The sequence below is a fragment of the Nomia melanderi genome, chromosome 6 (genome assembly GCF_051020985.1).
Source record: "Nomia melanderi isolate GNS246 chromosome 6, iyNomMela1, whole genome shotgun sequence".
NCBI classification, from domain to species: domain Eukaryota; kingdom Metazoa; phylum Arthropoda; class Insecta; order Hymenoptera; family Halictidae; genus Nomia; species Nomia melanderi.
In genome coordinates this window covers 12,928,450-12,944,878 of record NC_135004.1, presented here as the reverse complement: position 1 = coordinate 12,944,878, position 16,429 = coordinate 12,928,450, and the positions used below count along the sequence as shown (strand labels likewise).

Sequence of the window (16,429 nt, the reverse complement as noted above, 5' to 3'; positions counted from 1 at the left end):
CCGGCGATGGTAACTGGGTTAACGAACTTTCGAAAGCGACTGTACCTTGAAAATTCGCGTAAATGAAATTTCCTCGCGGAGACATTCGAGTTTTTATCGAGGGCGGTGCCGGGGCACGTTTTTTCCCCGTGCGCGTACCGCACGGCCGGGCAATTATCAGGTTGAAAGCCGCTCGCGGATCGCGTGCAGGGAAATCCTTTGACGTTTCGCCGAGCCCAGTTGGCCGCGTCACGATACGCGCCGCGTCGAACGGACGCGGAACGCCCGCGCCGGAACGTCTGGCGCGTTTCTTTATTGTCCCGCGAGCCAACGAGCCCGCACAATGCTGTAACAACACGGGCAAAAGCCACTTACGCAAGGATCAATTTAGAAAAAAAAATTGAATGGCCGCAGGTGAACGCCAGTTGCGCAACTAAGACCGCGGGATGAGCACGCTGGGAGAGACAACGCGGCCTGGGAGGGTTGATCGGCAGGAAGCGTTAGTTGGCGATCGTCCAGACGTTGAATTTATGTTCCGCTTGGATTCGATTTAGACCTTTCTTAGAGCTTTTGGTTTGCCTGGTTCGATCCTCGTTCGTATTATTAGACTATGCGGGCTATCTTCTTTGGATCGAAGATATTTGCAAGTCTCTTCGAGTTTGTTTGTGAAATCTTATGGTTGCTACTGTTACGGTTGTGAAATGGAAAATAAATTGTGGGGTGGAGACGAAATGAGATTTTGGATGTTTGTTGAGCTTAGATCTGTTTTAGAGCTTCAGTTTTCCTGGTTCGCCACTGTTTGTATTATTAGCTTGTGTAGGTTACCTTCTTTGGATCAGAGATATTTGCAATAGTCTGTTTGAGTTTGTTTGTGAAATCTTATGGTTGCTACTCTTACGGTTGTGAAATGGAAAATCAAATGATGATTAAACGAAAAATAAGATTTTGGTTGTTTGAGCTTAGATCTGATTTAGAACTTCAGTTTCTCTAGTTCATCCTCGTTCGTATTATTTGTTTATAAGGGCTACCTTTTACTGATAAGAGAATATTTGATAACACGGTTTCTTTGATATAGTTATAAAATAAAACAGAAAATAAATCGTGACGTATGAAAAGGAAAGAGGAAATGTAACAAGAACGCAAACTGATACCGTTCCATATAGATTGTACAGAAGCCCGGCAAATAACGTTGTAAAATATAATTGGAAGGATACATTCGTGTAATTAGTAATTCAACGCGTCGCAATTGGGTTGCTTCGATATCGTAGATGTGCAACGTGAATAATTTCGATTCGGATTACGTTGCATATTCGGTTCATTATTTCGATTCATCGGAGACTCAATCACGTAACCATTAGGACGGACACGTTTGCACACCCGTGCGCTGTTGTGTATAGATATTTGTAAAGCGTCGAAACGTTACCGGCTAATTGAATATTACAGACGTCCATTATAATGCTTTAATATTAATTAAGCTTCGAATACGTAGTATCCCTCCAACAGGCAACAACGAAACGCGGAACGCCGAAGTCGCACGCGAACGATTACCCGAATTTGCATCGCAGTTCCAAAGAATTATCTGGACACATAAATATTCATTTGCACGTCAAACAAAATTGTCACCGTCATGTTCGAATATTTCCCGTTTATTTATACCCGAAAGCAACCGTACAGGGATATTGGAATTTTCCTTAATAAGAGCGTGCACGTTTTATATCGAACGGCGTATCGAATACTTAATAAACAGTATCAGTTATTTGATGAAGTTTCCAATTTTCATACAGGGTATATTAAAACATTCAGTTCATTAACGTGGAATCTCCGTGTATTGACATTCCTTTGAAGCGTAAATCGCATAAGTGCATTAATTTCTGCTTCATCGGAATATCTCTGCATCTCGTCTCGCGAACGGTTAAATATCATTTCTACTGTAATTGGACTGCGGATTTTATGCGTGTATACTCCCGTAGGATCTTCGATTTCCTAAAACTCTTTAAAAGAAATCGTTTAAGAGAGTTTAACGAGGTCTTCGACTAGTTCGAACTACGATGAAACCCTTAATAGGGTAAAACGAATTTCGTTCAACTGCGATTTATAGGAATTACAGGGTAATGTCTGTATCTATGCAAAAACGGAGTATTTAGTTATAACCAAAGAAACTTGTCTTGTTCTAAAACAATCTGCAAAAAAGATCTATCGAAAGAGTTTCGTCTGAAGAAAGATTACCATAATCCCTGCTTCTTATGTATAAAGAGATTTCCATAATAGCTGATTTATAAACATAAATTCTCTACACGAGAGTACACATATTCGACAATAATTAGTAACGCTAAATTCCTCTCATTTCCTCATTCTTACAGCGTATTCTCGCTGATACTATGCGTAGAACATTAAACATTCATTTCGAATCTTATTAAAAGACGTATTAGTTTCTAAAAAGACATGTTTATAGAGTGTTTGCATCGATAACCTGCCGAAGAAACCTTTCGAGTTCGATTAAGTAAGACAATTCTGTTTGAAACATCTCCAGATGGAACGAACACGACGATGCCGATACAGAACAACAACAACAACAATGCGCAGGTCGAGCACCCAGGTGATTTCGACAACGCCAGCGTCGGCAGCGGGAACTCGAATCTCAGCACGGGCGCGCTACAGGTAACGGACCGAGCAACAAGTGGAGTGTTAAGCCTTATGTAGACAACCAAAATATTTGCGACTATACAGACTGTACTGTCACAGTAGCTTTGAATAGGTTTTCTATTTCGGTGATGTAAGTCGTTATGAGAATATTCAGAAATATGGAGATTTGGAACTATTTTGGTACATTTTTACGAGAATTTAGCAGATTCTGTAGAACATATAAAAATGGATATCTGGTTGCCTAGATAAGGATTAAGGATCATAATGGTGTAAGTCATGTGATACATGTTCCTCAGAAAATTAAATTTTGACATCTTCTAAATGCCGGATTCCTGAATTCTTAGATTTTTACATTTCTGAATTCCTAAATTTCTACATTGCCGAATCCCTAAATTCCTAAATTCCTGAATTTTTAAATTTCTACATTGCTGAGTTCCTAGATTTCTATATTCCTAAATTCCTAAATTTCTATGTTCCTAAATTCCTAAATTTCTATATTCCTAAATTTCTATATTCCTAAATTTCTAAATTTTTATATTCCTCAATTCCTAAATTTTTATATTCCTAAATTCCTAAATTTCTATATTCCTAAATTCTTGAATTCTTAAACTTCTACATTCCTAAATTCTTGAATTCTTAAACTTCTACATTCCTAAATTCCTGAATTCCTAAACTTCTACATTCCTAAATTCCTAAATTTTTACACTCTTGTATCCATAAACTCCTAAATTTTTACACTCTTATATCCATAAATTCCTAAATTTTTACACTCTTGTATCCCAAAATTTCCAAATTTTAACCTTCTCGAATCCCCAAATTCCTAACTTCCTACATTCCAACACACCCCCAAATCCTTAACTTCCCAAACGACACACAGTCCGAATCACTTACGAAATACCATATTCCATAATGCCAAACATGAAAATCAAATGAACAAGGAAACAAAGATCATCAGTTTTATAAAAAAAAACCTGTAATTTCCATCAATTTCTATCTTACACCGGCATGATTCTTAACACGCCAAATTACCTGTGGAACATGAGCATGGGAAGATAACCGCGCAACATGAACGCGAAGAATAAACGCAGGACGATGGCACGCGTGTTTTCCAGAACATCAGGGAGCAAATGGCGGCCTCGTTGGAACGGATGAGGGAGCTGGAGGAACAGGTCAAGGCGATTCCCATGCTGCAGGTAAACCGCCGTTGCACCCGACGATTTTGCGCGTCCTAACCGGCCCCGGTGACGGTTTTCTTGCCGCGTGGATCCGTCGCGTGAGTCATCCGCGCGTATTCGTTCCGTTGCGATACTTCCGACAGGAAAGCGTAATTACGATCGCGGTGTAATTAATTCTACGATCGTTTTCCTTCATGATCGCGCCCGGCGGAATTCTTATGCAAATCCTTGTAGATGAAATCGAGATAACGAGAGTCGAGGATTGAAAGTATATGAATTCAGTAGCAATTCTAGAAATTTATATAAGCATATTATTAAACTGTATAGAAACTACTCTTTCAAATCACTGATTACGTTAACGTTTTCGTTTTAATAAATTTGATACTACTTGATGAGTTACAAATGAAACACTGAAGACTGACTTCAAACAGGTAGTTATACCGGAAACATGTATTACATAATTCTTAGAATTAACACGCAGAATGTTAAGAATGATATTAAATAATCATTGATAATCTGTAATACTTACAAATCGCGCAGAATCTACCGGGTATTAACGAGAAAGATATAAGCGATAATGTTTGATAATATTGAATTGACATAATGAACACTGTCAGAAACGTGGACAATAATTTATTAAGAATGTCGGTTGTCGCGGAGCTAACGTTCAGCTCGTACGGGTAAAAGGCACACGGAGAACTGGTTTGCGATTTGTCAGAGGGAAACAGCGCGGACAATGATAACAGCTGTATAGGAATCGAAATTAAAAAGATTAATCCCGATTAAATTCAATTCGAAATTCCTACTTGGCGGTTCGCGCCAGCAATTGTTGGGTCCCGTGAAGAACATTTGAAGAACGCCCGATCGTAAACAGAACAGAGACACCGTTGGTAGGACAGAGAAGATCACGATTGTCGAGCGACAGAAATATCGCTCGGAAATCGTTAGCGCGAAGCGTTTCTATCAGTCTCTCTCACAGAGTCTTTGACTCGCGCACGTAATTAACTCGGATGGAATGCCGGAGGAAATACAAAACAGTGCCGTGTGTCCTTTCACGATATGCTGTTGGATATTGTGCCACCTTGCCTATATAACGATAGACCTGCTGGTGAGTTCTATCCGTGTCCCGATCCGAGAGGGGCGAACTGAACTTCCGCTTTAATTTAACCTGTTTTCAATATAGCTCCCCGCCTCATCGTTAATTTGCGAAAAAGTTCTCGCGTGTGCGGCGGCTCTTTATTAAAATTCAAATTTCCCCCGGGCAATCCGATCGCGCAAATAATAGAATTTCATTAAAGCATATATATACGCCCGTCCGTTTCGCAAACAATGCACGCGCTTTTTCATCGAATATACGCCTTCGATTATGTTAATCAATTATTATTCCATAACAATACATTTTTCATCTTAACAAGTAAATTCAAACATCCTCCGACGTGTTCAATGAAGTGTAATATGAATCAATGAACGTCAATGATGATCCATTAGCTTTTTACTGGCGTTTAACCTTCTATCCTCGAAGAAGCAAGAACACTAATCGAGAAAGGACTACACGTAACGGTGTTGAAAAACGAATGAGAATCGATTGAAAAGGAATCCTATGAAATCCACGGCAGGATTCTACTGCTCTTCAGCACCTTAGAAAACGGCTCGATCGCGGAACGCCGGGACTTATCTAAATCGGCGCGGAATGATCGCTCCAATTATCGCATCTCGTTTCATTTTCTCTGCTTTCACACGGTCGCCGCAGGTGCAAGTGTCGGTGCTGAAAGAGGAGAAACGGAATCTCCTGCGACAAGTGGACGAGCTGAGCAAGACGAACGCCCGGAACGACACCGCGTTGCACAGGCACCGCAGCCAGTCGTTCTCGGAACAGCGGGTGTCCCAGCGAAATCTGAAGAACGCCATGGTCCCGACGCCGACCAGGGACATGGGAACGATGTGCGGCGTTATGACACGGGACGTTGGCGTCTCGCACCAGCAGGTAATGCAACAGCCAGCTCAGTGGTCTAGATCGAGGTGTAATTGATCCTTTATTTACCCTCCTCAACCTCTCCAAGACTGAATTCTTTTTGAGAACGAACACAGATGATTCTAGTTTTCGATTGGTTTATCTCGTTGACACGTTGAATGCCCGAACCAAATCGAATTACCACAGTTCACTCGATTAAACGATGATTATTCGAAAACATTCCTATATTATCGATAATTCGAACGAACGCGGTGACAGCTAGATGAACTATGTTAATACTAATGTAATTCAATTGGTTTAATGTTCTATTGTTTTCACTTTGTGCACTTTGCTCTATGAAATCGTGCGAAATTTAGTGTGTTAAAACTAATACGAATTAAACGATACACGGACGGCATTTATGAAATATATACTAAGAAATAGTGTCAGTTTGATGGACGTTAATATCAGACTAAAATCAACTGTACATGTGTCAGTATCCTTGAAGAGGTTAATCATTTCTTAACGAAATCAGGCTGATCGATAATTTAATTAAGGATTAATAGTCTTCAAAATCTAACGGAGTATATTTAGAAAAGTCGTGATTAAACGTAAACTCACGAAGATTCTTCGAAATGTACAAAACCTTCAAGAGAAATAGATAAATTGTATATTAATTGCTTAATTAATAGAAAAAAAGGGAACCTACGTGCTGATCTCTTGCTGTTCGAGTAATTAAATCATTTGTCTGCGACTTGGTCTTCCAAACATGAACATTTCATCTCGTCGAAACGTCGATGTTCGTCCGCAGAGGGTTAAGTTTCAATGTTGCACGTCTCTCCTTTCAATTATACGCTCTAGACCACCGTGCGACGTTTCCGGTAACCGGTCGTTCGGTTTTTATCGGCGTGTTTGATCGGCTTTTGTTCCCCATCCACGCGCCCGGGTGAAACGCGCGAAACTGCTTGGGAATGCTGGTTCCAGCGAACCGAGAAGAATTTGCATAGTTCACGGAGGAGGGGGCGGTAGAGAACGGCAGTGGAACGGGGGGAGGGGCGGGAAGAACGAGGGAAGCATCAAGAAGCATTAATTACCAAAGAAATCGAGGAATTAGCATCGACCATGTGAGAAAGTCTTTTCGTTTCGGAATCACCGGCGAATTCTCGTTAGACTCTCGCGGGCTCGTTTAATTTCTGGCGTAGTTAATTGGACTTGATAATGTGTGTATCGGAGATCGAGATTCGCCGGCGCGCGCGAACGTAATGAGTCTTAAAAGTAATTCGTTACGTGAACCTATTTATTGGATTGCATCGCACTTCCAATATTCCCGAGCAAGATCGTTTTACGATCGTTTCAGCTCGCGTTTGTTTTTGACGCTACGTATTATTTAACTGACCATGCTTTCCTCTGCGAGATCGTGTTATCGGGTTTTCTATTTCAAGTGGAAACTCGAGATTAATGTGATTACGATTTCCCCGTTTAACGTGTGCGAACCACTTTCGAGATGTTAAATTGTTGATATCTCTCCCCGTGAATCATATGTCGGAAACGCTCGTTTTTCTCGTTATAATTGAAAATCTGACGAGGCGATTTCACGGACGAAGGATAAACTGTCGAATAATGTGTAACAAGTTGTTCAAATAGAAACGCCGCGGACTTGTAGTATTACAATAGGTATTTGATGCTTTCATTGCCCTACAAATCACTGAAACAAGTGCCTCATGAAATATGCATGGAATTTTAGCATCTCGTCAAAACTAACTTAGAGTTACCGCCGGTGAAAAGCGAGAAGATTCTCTCAGACCCGATGAATTTGTTTTACGTAAGCCAAGGGAAACTTTGGAACGGTGCTCGCTGAATAAGAGGAAGTCGTGTAAAAGCTTTATGAAAGAGAAGCTGCATTTGAAATAATAGTGAATGATATTATTAGCTGCCGTAGAAACAAAGTGAAAGACTGTTTAAACATGCAAGAGTTTCTTCTCTCTCAAAAGGCGTGTTACCGGCGCGATAAATAGGCTACGAATATTTATGCGAATTTAAATTCCTTTGGATCCTTCATTAGCCAACGAAGTCAAGCAGAGACGTATGTTTTCTAGTGAAGATTCTGTTTACAAAACAGATGAAACTTCGTGCGATTCTTCCCAAGGGTTTCATTTTACTTTCATTAGCACACTCATACATGTTATGAATATGTTAAATACGCAGGCAAAAGATTGGACTTTCTAGAATTACATGTGCTACAATGGATTTTGATCCGCGTATGTAAATTTTCCCCGGGGCTATGAATACTGATCAGACATTAATTTCTCAATGGAACATAACAGTAATAACTGTGCTGCAACTTTGATACAATCATAACCAAGCTCCAAAGTACAAAACACGAGTAACAAGGTTCTTTCAACGGTGTTCGAAGTGTCCATATTATTTTCATTCGATCGCGATACTGAAATCATAAAATGAAATTCACGCGTGACCCCTTGTTAAAAGTCTTATATTAATTAAACAGCTCTAACACTAAACAAAACTCGATATTCCCACGAATACTAGTCATAGTAGTCACATAAATAACTGGAGTATTGTTACGTGATCAGGTTCGAACCCGAGACGTGGGCATGATAACGAGCACCCCGATAAAACGATCGCTGCAGAGGAGTCGTTTGCAGATCGAAGAAATCGTACCTGAAATAAAAGACCACAGCTCGTTGTCGTACGACCGATCGACCTCGAGCCTGGACAAGTTCTATTCGAGCGACTCGCGGGACAGCTGGAAGTCAACGTTGACCCGCAGCCAGCTGATGTACGAGGAGATCGCGCCGGAAGTGAGGATGATGGACCGTTTGAGGCGCAGCCCACTTCAAACCGAATCGATACCGCCGACCAGTCCGAAGCTCGTCCGAGATGCTAAAAAGTTTCGCGATGTCGGCATCAACACGAGGAGCAAATTGAAGGATCTCGTGGTCAGCCAGTTCGTGATCGAGGACATCGCGCCGGAAGCGAAGAAGGAGATCAAGAAACGATCCCACGGGACAGCCACCGTTCTAACGATGAAGGACGTGCTGACGAAAGAGGACGTCGCGATCATCGTCGACGACGCCCTCAGGATGTACAAGAGTACTCTGATCAAGGACACCGTTTCCAAGGGCTGCCAGTGTACACCGGAACCTCCGAAACCCGTCGAGAAGCGAGATCAGTTCGTCCAGGCGTCGGAGCCGTTTAAAATGAGGGCGAATGTGGGGGTGACAGTGAAGCCGAGGGTGTCTGAAATTGGCATCGAAGTGAGAACCGGTCCTGGAACGAGGACCATTGCGGTTGGTCCCGATCCATTGGCCGCGCAGCCTATATCCCTGCACTCGTTGAACTCGAGGAGCTATTCGTTCAATTACGGCGACACCAAGGTGAAGAGGAAAGCTACCAGGTCGGTCAGCGTGATGGTCGACGATCTAGTGAAAACGACCGTGAAGAGCACCGACACATCCGGCCTGACGCCGAAGAAACGGGAATTCGGCACCTCGCCGATCAAGAAGAAGTACACTGACGTTTCCGTCGGCGAGTCGGTGAAACCGCACATCTCGATCTCGTGCGCGGCGAATTATTGCGACAACTGTAAGGAGACCATCAAGAACTTGGCGAAGCAGATTGTAAATAACGCGGAGAACAATATGAATCACCAGAACACGAATCTCGTCTCGAGAATACCTAGGCCGTCCCATATACCTTTAAATAACTCGATGGACCAGAGGAGGCAGTTCAAACGGCAGGACACGTACACGAAGATACCGTCCGCTGGTGTGATTAGATACGATTCCGATAACAAGGAGCAGTATGAAAATAGCAATCGGTTAGTGGGAATTTTTTACAGTCATTATGTTCCTTTCGTCTAACATCTCGTCGATCGTTGCGAAATTTAGTTTACTCGATAGACGGTCCGCTAATTAAATAGACGTTGCAAGTAAATTTCTGAATTAATTATACGGCAATGGTGTTGTGCCAGCGTTCATTATATATTTATATAATGAAATGCACATATTTAACCCTTTATACTCGGGAGGTGATTCTCACTCACCATTTCACTTGATATAGGAAAGTTATAAAGTTATTTAACATTATAACGTTAAATATTGAATAAAATATCTTCGTTTCTCAATTTATTATTTTCGTCGGAAAACGTTGAAGGTTTCTAGTGAAAAACTTTCGAGTGCAAAGGGTTAATTGATATATGTATATATGGAAAATATTTAATTCACTTTCTTAAAATTTACATTGCACCCTCTGTTATTATTTAATATTTTTTATATGTAAGTTTAATTACTGAGAAACGATTTAATGATATTTTGGATCTGTACACTGTACGCCATCTGTCACTGGCGGGGTGAAAGGTGAAGGCGAGGGGTGAGTCGATAAAGCGTCATATTCGATCAATGCGTCATATACTTAATGAGAGGCGCATGTCGGGTGGTTGTTGGTTTTTTGGAGTCTATGGCTGCGCGTCGGATGCGTCATAAGTGTTTTCACAGCGGTGCGCAGAGGTCAGATTGTAAATATCACCTGTGAGGTCAGTGACAGAGAAAGTGTACCCTAAATCTCCTACGATCACGATATGGTGAACGAGTAACCGTGTGTACGATCTAAACAGATCGATGCTGCAACGGCGACAACAACAACAAGCTATCCGTTTTTTACACGATAGCGAGCTTACCGAAGTGTCGTCTGCTCGTTTCGTCGAGAAAGGGTAAAAATTTTCCATAGACCAGTGTCTTAAGATTTTCAAAGTAGAAAAAAAAAGGTTCTTAAAGTATTAAATTGATTCGGGCAAATTTAGTTAATTAGCATTTGCAAAGATGTTCAATATAGGAAAATGAATTTTATGATTGTTTGTTCTAGTATCCAACAATTACAAGGGGAGAAGAGAAAAGATGAAAAGTCCCAAGAAATCTACATGGCGGAGAAGCAAGCAGAAAACGATGAAAAGCATGAGCTTCCAGAATCCGCTCTGTTCCAACCCATTCAAGAGAAACCTAGAAAGAAGGTTGAACCTTCTAAGGAAATGCTGGCTGCCATGAAGGTGCTGAACGACAGCCTTAAAAAATCACCTAGCAAGAATATCTCTCATCAGATGAAGAATGCCATCAACATTATCCAACAAGAATGGTTCAAGATCTCTAGCACAGTAAATGCCAATCCTTTAGAAGTAGAGGATTATCTAGATTGTTTTGAAGAATGTTCCAGTACTTTGTTGGAGTACATTGTCAATATGACTGACTCCAGTGGAAATACTGCAATGCATTACGCAGTTTCCCATGGAAACTTTGATGTTGTGTCCATCCTTTTAGATTCTAAAGTTTGCGATATTAATAAAGCAAATGTAGCTGGTTATACAGCTGTGATGTTAGCAGCACTTGCAGAGGTCAGGAATTCCACTCATGCATCCGTGGCAAATAGATTGTTCCAGCTGGCTGATGTGAACATTCGAGCAAAATTGGTAAGTGTCTTATAAATCTGTTATTCTATATAAGAAGCAGTTAATAAAACATTTGCATATTTTTCAGCATGGCCAAACTGCCTTGATGCTGGCAGTATCTCATGGCCGCAAAGACATGACTCAACTGCTTCTGGATGCTGGAGCGGCAGTTAACATTCAAGACGAGGATGGTAGTACAGCTTTAATGTGCGCTGCAGAACACGGACACACGGATATTGTGCGATTGTTACTTGCACACCCAGACTGTGATCCATCAATCGTCGATATAGACGGCAGTTCCGCTCTGAAAATTGCGTTAGAGGCTGGCAATCGGGACATCGGCGTGTTACTGTACGCCCACGAACGCGTGAACAGAGGAACAAGTCCTTATTCGTCAATGAGACGAAGCAGAAGAGGATCCAAACCAACAACGCCTACTGGACCGTCTCCTTCGGCTCCGGTTAGCCCCGCTCCGTCCCGTAGAATTCATTCATCGACCATTTCACTGAACTCCTCCAAATATTCTGCCAAGTAACTCGCAAACGTTGGAAGACATTCATTGACACTTAACAATACCAGCAGTTTATAGACAACTGGAATTACAAACGTATCACATGACCAAGCAATAATAACAATCGGCGTCCCGTGTTTCCTATATTTATTGCTAACGGTGTTTTAGTCTGTATCGTCGATTACAATACTTTAAGGTTTAACTATTGCATAAACGATCATATTCTTGCCTAACGGTTCATTAGCCCTCAACACAAGCGTTTTTAATTTAAGGTGACCAATTAACTGCTCAACTTTGTATACAATTATTCGAGAGAAGTTTGAACGTGTCGTTTTGCAATGTCAGTCCATGGAATGGATACGCACGGAACTCGTGTAAACTGAAACTTCTTTCTAGGTGCTATCAGAGTAATGACCTTTGTTGTTGATAGATTTTAATGAGAATATCAATAGCGTGGAGCTTCGGTGATGGAACGGACACATTCAAAATTTGATTCTTAACTCTAGAAACTGTGTGTGAAAGTACAAAAAAAATTTCTTATATAGAAAAAGTCACAGTCCGAGAATCAAGTAACGTCTTCCAACATCATCCTGTGGCATTAAACATTCCAAAGTGAATCGTCAACAATCCGAATTTCTGATCGCAGAAATGTTTTCTTACATTTTTATGGCAAAGCATTCGAGTTTCAGGCCTAATTTCCGTTAAGTCCTGGGGATCAAACTGTCGGTAGAATAATTGTGTACTAATATACATAGAAAGACATAATTACATGTAACGACTACATGGTGCACAAAACACGACGTTCGCAACTCATGTTGAATTTATATACGAGAAAACATTCTTAGAACTTATCGATCGTCGTTCGATGTTGAAGTAGAAATGTTTATAGATGTGAAAGTATAAATAAATATTATATATCCGTGGATCACGATGTAAAATATCGAAGGACATGCGAGGGAAAAATAGAACAACTAAGTTTTAATACTTGTTGAAATTTGTTCAGGGTACGAGTTTTATATATGTAATAGAATCACGGAAATGTAATTTCTTTTCATTCCTCGTTTATGCGTGTCACCTTCGTTCTAGGAATTGGTATGTGTAAAAAGAATTTTTAACGTTGAACGTTTCTTATAGGGTTGTGAATATCTAGACGTAACGAACGTATTTAAGTTCAACATCAAAGATTTAGGTTAACATTGTAATGAGTATTCCTATCATTAAGAATCTATATTAATGTTAAGTGGCGAATTATATATGTATATATATATACATATATATATATATGTATATCAAAAATAGCACTGAATCAAGTAAGAATAGAATTGTAGGGAACTAGAAAGTAGAGAACTACTTTTCATTGTTTGTGCCTTTATATTTAACATATTGTAATTGATAATAAACTCGAGGAAAAACTATATAAATTGATTGTAATTTATGAAGAGTCAATGTAAACAATATATAACAAATCAGTCAGATTTCACCTTCCTGGTATATAATTACACAAATTCCTTGACCTATGATAAATTTTATCATAATGAATGAATCAATGTTTATGATAAAATAATGAATATTCTTCTGTACCTCAAAATTAGTCAAAATGATAGAATAAATTATATTTCTCTTTCCTTTGTAATGTAAGTCTTTACCCAGCCTGCATTAATAAATTATTAACAAAAAACAACCAATTTTGCAACTATAAATTGTTAAAGTATCATGCAACACTTACTCTGTATGTCGAAGCCAAGTTTTTTTTCGTAAGAATTATTTCATTCTTGATTGTTCTGAAACATTATCATGAAAAATTATGAATATTATCTGCGATATTCATTTAATTATAAATAATATGGTTATATTGATTTTAGTTAAAAATAGTGTAAGTAATTCATACCTAATAACGGAGTAAGACGTGTCGTAGCACGTTTAAAATTTGAACGGCAATGCTGAAGAAAAGCTCATGGTTGGCAACCCTGGCTACACATCATACGTGACGTGAACGTACTGCTGTTCGTCCGTTCTCAGATTACTTCATTGACAGTTCTTTCTGCAAGGTTTGTAATTATGTTTTGTTTTAATTTATGCATAAAAAACAATTTGTTTAGTCATTAAAGTAAATTACATAAATTTGTTATAAATGACAAATAATATAACAAAATATTATGTTACGTATTCCATTTTAGGATTCAGATTAATCCATCTTTGTTATGACTTTTCTGCTCAAATTTATCCATATTTTACACATTTATTAGAATACGTTCTACAGTTACAGAATAATAAAAAAAGAATTTTCCATGAATATTGTAACAGAAAAAATTTTTGTACTTGGAATGTCATTTTGTTAGTTTCCTTTTTACATTTTGTTAAGATATTTCATATTTATATTATTACTCTTTTCATTGCAGGGGTGTTTTAAATAACCGTCAAAATTGAGAATAAAATGCGCAGATCTCATACAAGTAAGTTAACCAATATGAAAATATTACTTTTATTGTGATGAAATGTCATCATAATATGACATATTTAAATTTTTGCAACAGGTTATGCCTATGAGCCATTACCATCAACATCAACGTCAACATCAAATCACAATGGTTTGGAAGATGAAAATGAAAGGATGACAGATCATTTAAAAGATAAGATCCATGCCCTAAAGTCATTATCAATAGATATTGGAAATGAAGTGCAATACCAAGAGAAAATGCTTCGTGGAATGGTAACATAATTAATGGCTGAATCATACAGTATATTGTACGAATTACATTTCACAAATATATTAAAAATACTTTTCTATTATCACAGGATGAAGATTTTGAAAGAACAAGTGGTTCCTTAATGGGATCTGTTTCACGTGTATTACGGTTGTCTAAAGGAAGCCACCATTATTATATTTTATATTTATTCTTATTCTCTATAGTTGTCTTTTTCCTGCTATGGATAATATTGAAATTTTTCAACTAAAAATGGTTTATGGGTGAAACACAATACGACAAGAAAGATCATTCCTACATTATTATTATATGTATACACATGCATAACATTCAATTATGACATGCAATTCTTGTATAAAGATCAAGAATATTTTTAATTTATTTATAAACTGTACAGTTTAAAATGTTATTGGGTTTTATACATACAATATTCTTTGCATACGCGCTATACTTAAATGTACATAAAGTAATGTAATTACAAAAACATGCTAAGCATGTATTTTGTGTGTAGAGATGCACATGTGTACAGGTATATATACGTAAATATATTTTAATTAATGTAAATTTTAAAACTTTCAAATCTTTATTGTCATGTACTGGCATCATGTTTGAATGTTGGCGGCATTGACTGTATGTATACGTTAACCTAGCATAACGTAATGACGTTGAGTTCACGTGTAAAGTAATTGCACGTGGTACGAAGAAAAAGTTTTAAATACCGACTGAAATTCAAAAGGCACTAAAATGAAAGTGAAAAATTTAAGGGTAAATCCTTTTAGCCGTGTACAAGAAGAAAGTGATGAAGCAATTCCGAGTACATCTGGAAACACCAAATCGTCAGAGGTTAGCTTACCATCTGACAGCAACTTTAATCACATAAAATGTAAAGCAGTACGATATAAAAAGTCTCAAAAGTTACTGCAAGCGAAAGCAAAGGCCAAGAAAGAGGCAAAGAAAAAAAGAATTGAAGAAGGGGCACCAAAACAGGTACCACACACTATTGAAAGTTTAAGGGAGAAAGATGAAACTACGATTATTGGAAATCTTGATGATGAGGAAAATCAAGAACTTAAACTTGATTTTGAGCATGATGAATTTGCATCGTATTATAAACATTCATATGAACCCAAAGTCTTGATTACTTATTGTGACAATCCAACAAGGAAAACTAGAATCTTCGGCAGAGAAATGACAAGGATGATACCGAATTCCATTTCTTTATACAGGAATAGATCAGGAGTGAAAAAAATGGTGAAAAGTGCTATTGCTAGAAATTTCACTGACATTGTTGTTATTAATGAAGATCAATGCAAACCAAGTATCCTTTTCATACTTTTAAGATCATTTTTAATGTTTTATTATATTTAACTATTCACTGTATCAGTTTATTATTTTTCTTATAAAATATCTCAGATGGTATGTTAGTCATTCATTTACCAAATGGACCAACAGCATACTTTAAACTCAGTAATGTTAAAATAACACCAGAATTAAGACGTAGTCACAAGGAGATTACAGAGCATAGGCCAGAAGTTATTTTAAATAATTTTACCACTCGCTTGGGTTACACAATTGGTAGAATGTTAGGAGCCTTATTTCATTATCAACCAGAGTTTAAAGGCAGAAGGGTTGTCACATTTCACAATCAAAGAGATTATATATTCTTTAGGCATCATAGGTAAAGTTTATAATCTACAAACATATTGGAACAAGTGGTAATAATGTTGTAATCACTATTAGGATCTGAGAATATGATATGTGTATATTTTTGTAGGTATCAGTTTGATTTACAGAAGGGAAAAGCTAAATTAAGAGAGTTGGGACCAAGGTTTACTCTAAAACTGAGATCTTTGCAACATGGAACTTTTGATAGCAAGTATGGAGAATATGAATGGCTTATACAAGGTAGAAGACATGATATGGAAACTAGTAGAAGAAAGTTCTTCTTATGAGCTTCATTATTTAGTATAAATACATTAAAGAATGTGTGCTTTATTATATTAAATA

The 16,429-nt window shown here is 38.4% G+C and overlaps 3 protein-coding genes and 1 long non-coding RNA gene across 11 annotated transcripts in view; 3 read left to right on the top strand and 1 right to left on the bottom strand.

The window, feature by feature from the left end:
• Nucleotides 1-13,024, top strand: part of Kank (KN motif and ankyrin repeat domain-containing protein 2 kank) — a 92,274-nt gene extending 79,250 nt beyond the window's left edge. For 3 of the 4 annotated variants that reach the window (XM_076368522.1, XM_076368523.1, XM_031978713.2), the window contains 6 exons: nt 2,510-2,637; nt 3,735-3,815; nt 5,548-5,781; nt 8,340-9,586; nt 10,630-11,227; nt 11,295-13,024. In XM_076368522.1, coding sequence (XP_076224637.1) covers nt 2,510-2,637; nt 3,735-3,815; nt 5,548-5,781; nt 8,340-9,586; nt 10,630-11,227; nt 11,295-11,741 — 2,735 coding nt within the window. In that variant the 3' untranslated portion in view covers nt 11,742-13,024. The other variant, XM_031978714.2, reaches the window with a different exon arrangement.
• The window catches only part of LOC143174628 (uncharacterized), a 140,638-nt gene extending 126,945 nt beyond the window's left edge, over nt 1-13,693 (bottom strand). For all 4 annotated transcript variants that reach the window (XR_012998822.1, XR_012998825.1, XR_012998823.1 and 1 more), the window contains exons 1-2: nt 13,606-13,693; nt 13,444-13,498 (exon numbers count right to left, since the gene is read on the bottom strand). This is a non-coding gene — a long non-coding RNA (uncharacterized LOC143174628). The remainder of the gene's footprint in view (nt 1-13,443; nt 13,499-13,605) is intronic.
• Bet1 (blocked early in transport 1) lies at nt 13,652-14,986 on the top strand. Of its 2 annotated transcripts, none has more exons than XM_031978719.2 (4): nt 13,652-13,765; nt 14,117-14,170; nt 14,252-14,427; nt 14,514-14,986. In XM_031978719.2, exons 2-4 carry the CDS (start codon nt 14,152-14,154, stop codon nt 14,670-14,672), a joined length of 354 nt encoding a protein of 117 aa, XP_031834579.1. In that variant the 5' UTR covers nt 13,652-13,765; nt 14,117-14,151; the 3' UTR covers nt 14,673-14,986. The 2 variants fall into 2 exon arrangements, with proteins under 2 accessions (XP_031834579.1, XP_076224642.1); XM_076368527.1 differs by lacking the exon at nt 13,652-13,765 and adding an exon at nt 13,918-14,051.
• A 149-nt stretch (nt 14,987-15,135) lies between these two features.
• LOC116427884 (putative ribosome production factor 1) lies at nt 15,136-16,374 on the top strand. Its single transcript, XM_031978717.2, has 3 exons — nt 15,136-15,740; nt 15,836-16,100; nt 16,197-16,374. The coding sequence occupies exons 1-3, from the start codon at nt 15,167-15,169 to the stop codon at nt 16,372-16,374; spliced, it is 1,017 nt and encodes a 338-aa protein (XP_031834577.2). The 5' UTR covers nt 15,136-15,166.
• The last annotated feature ends 55 nt before the right edge of the window (nt 16,375-16,429 follow it).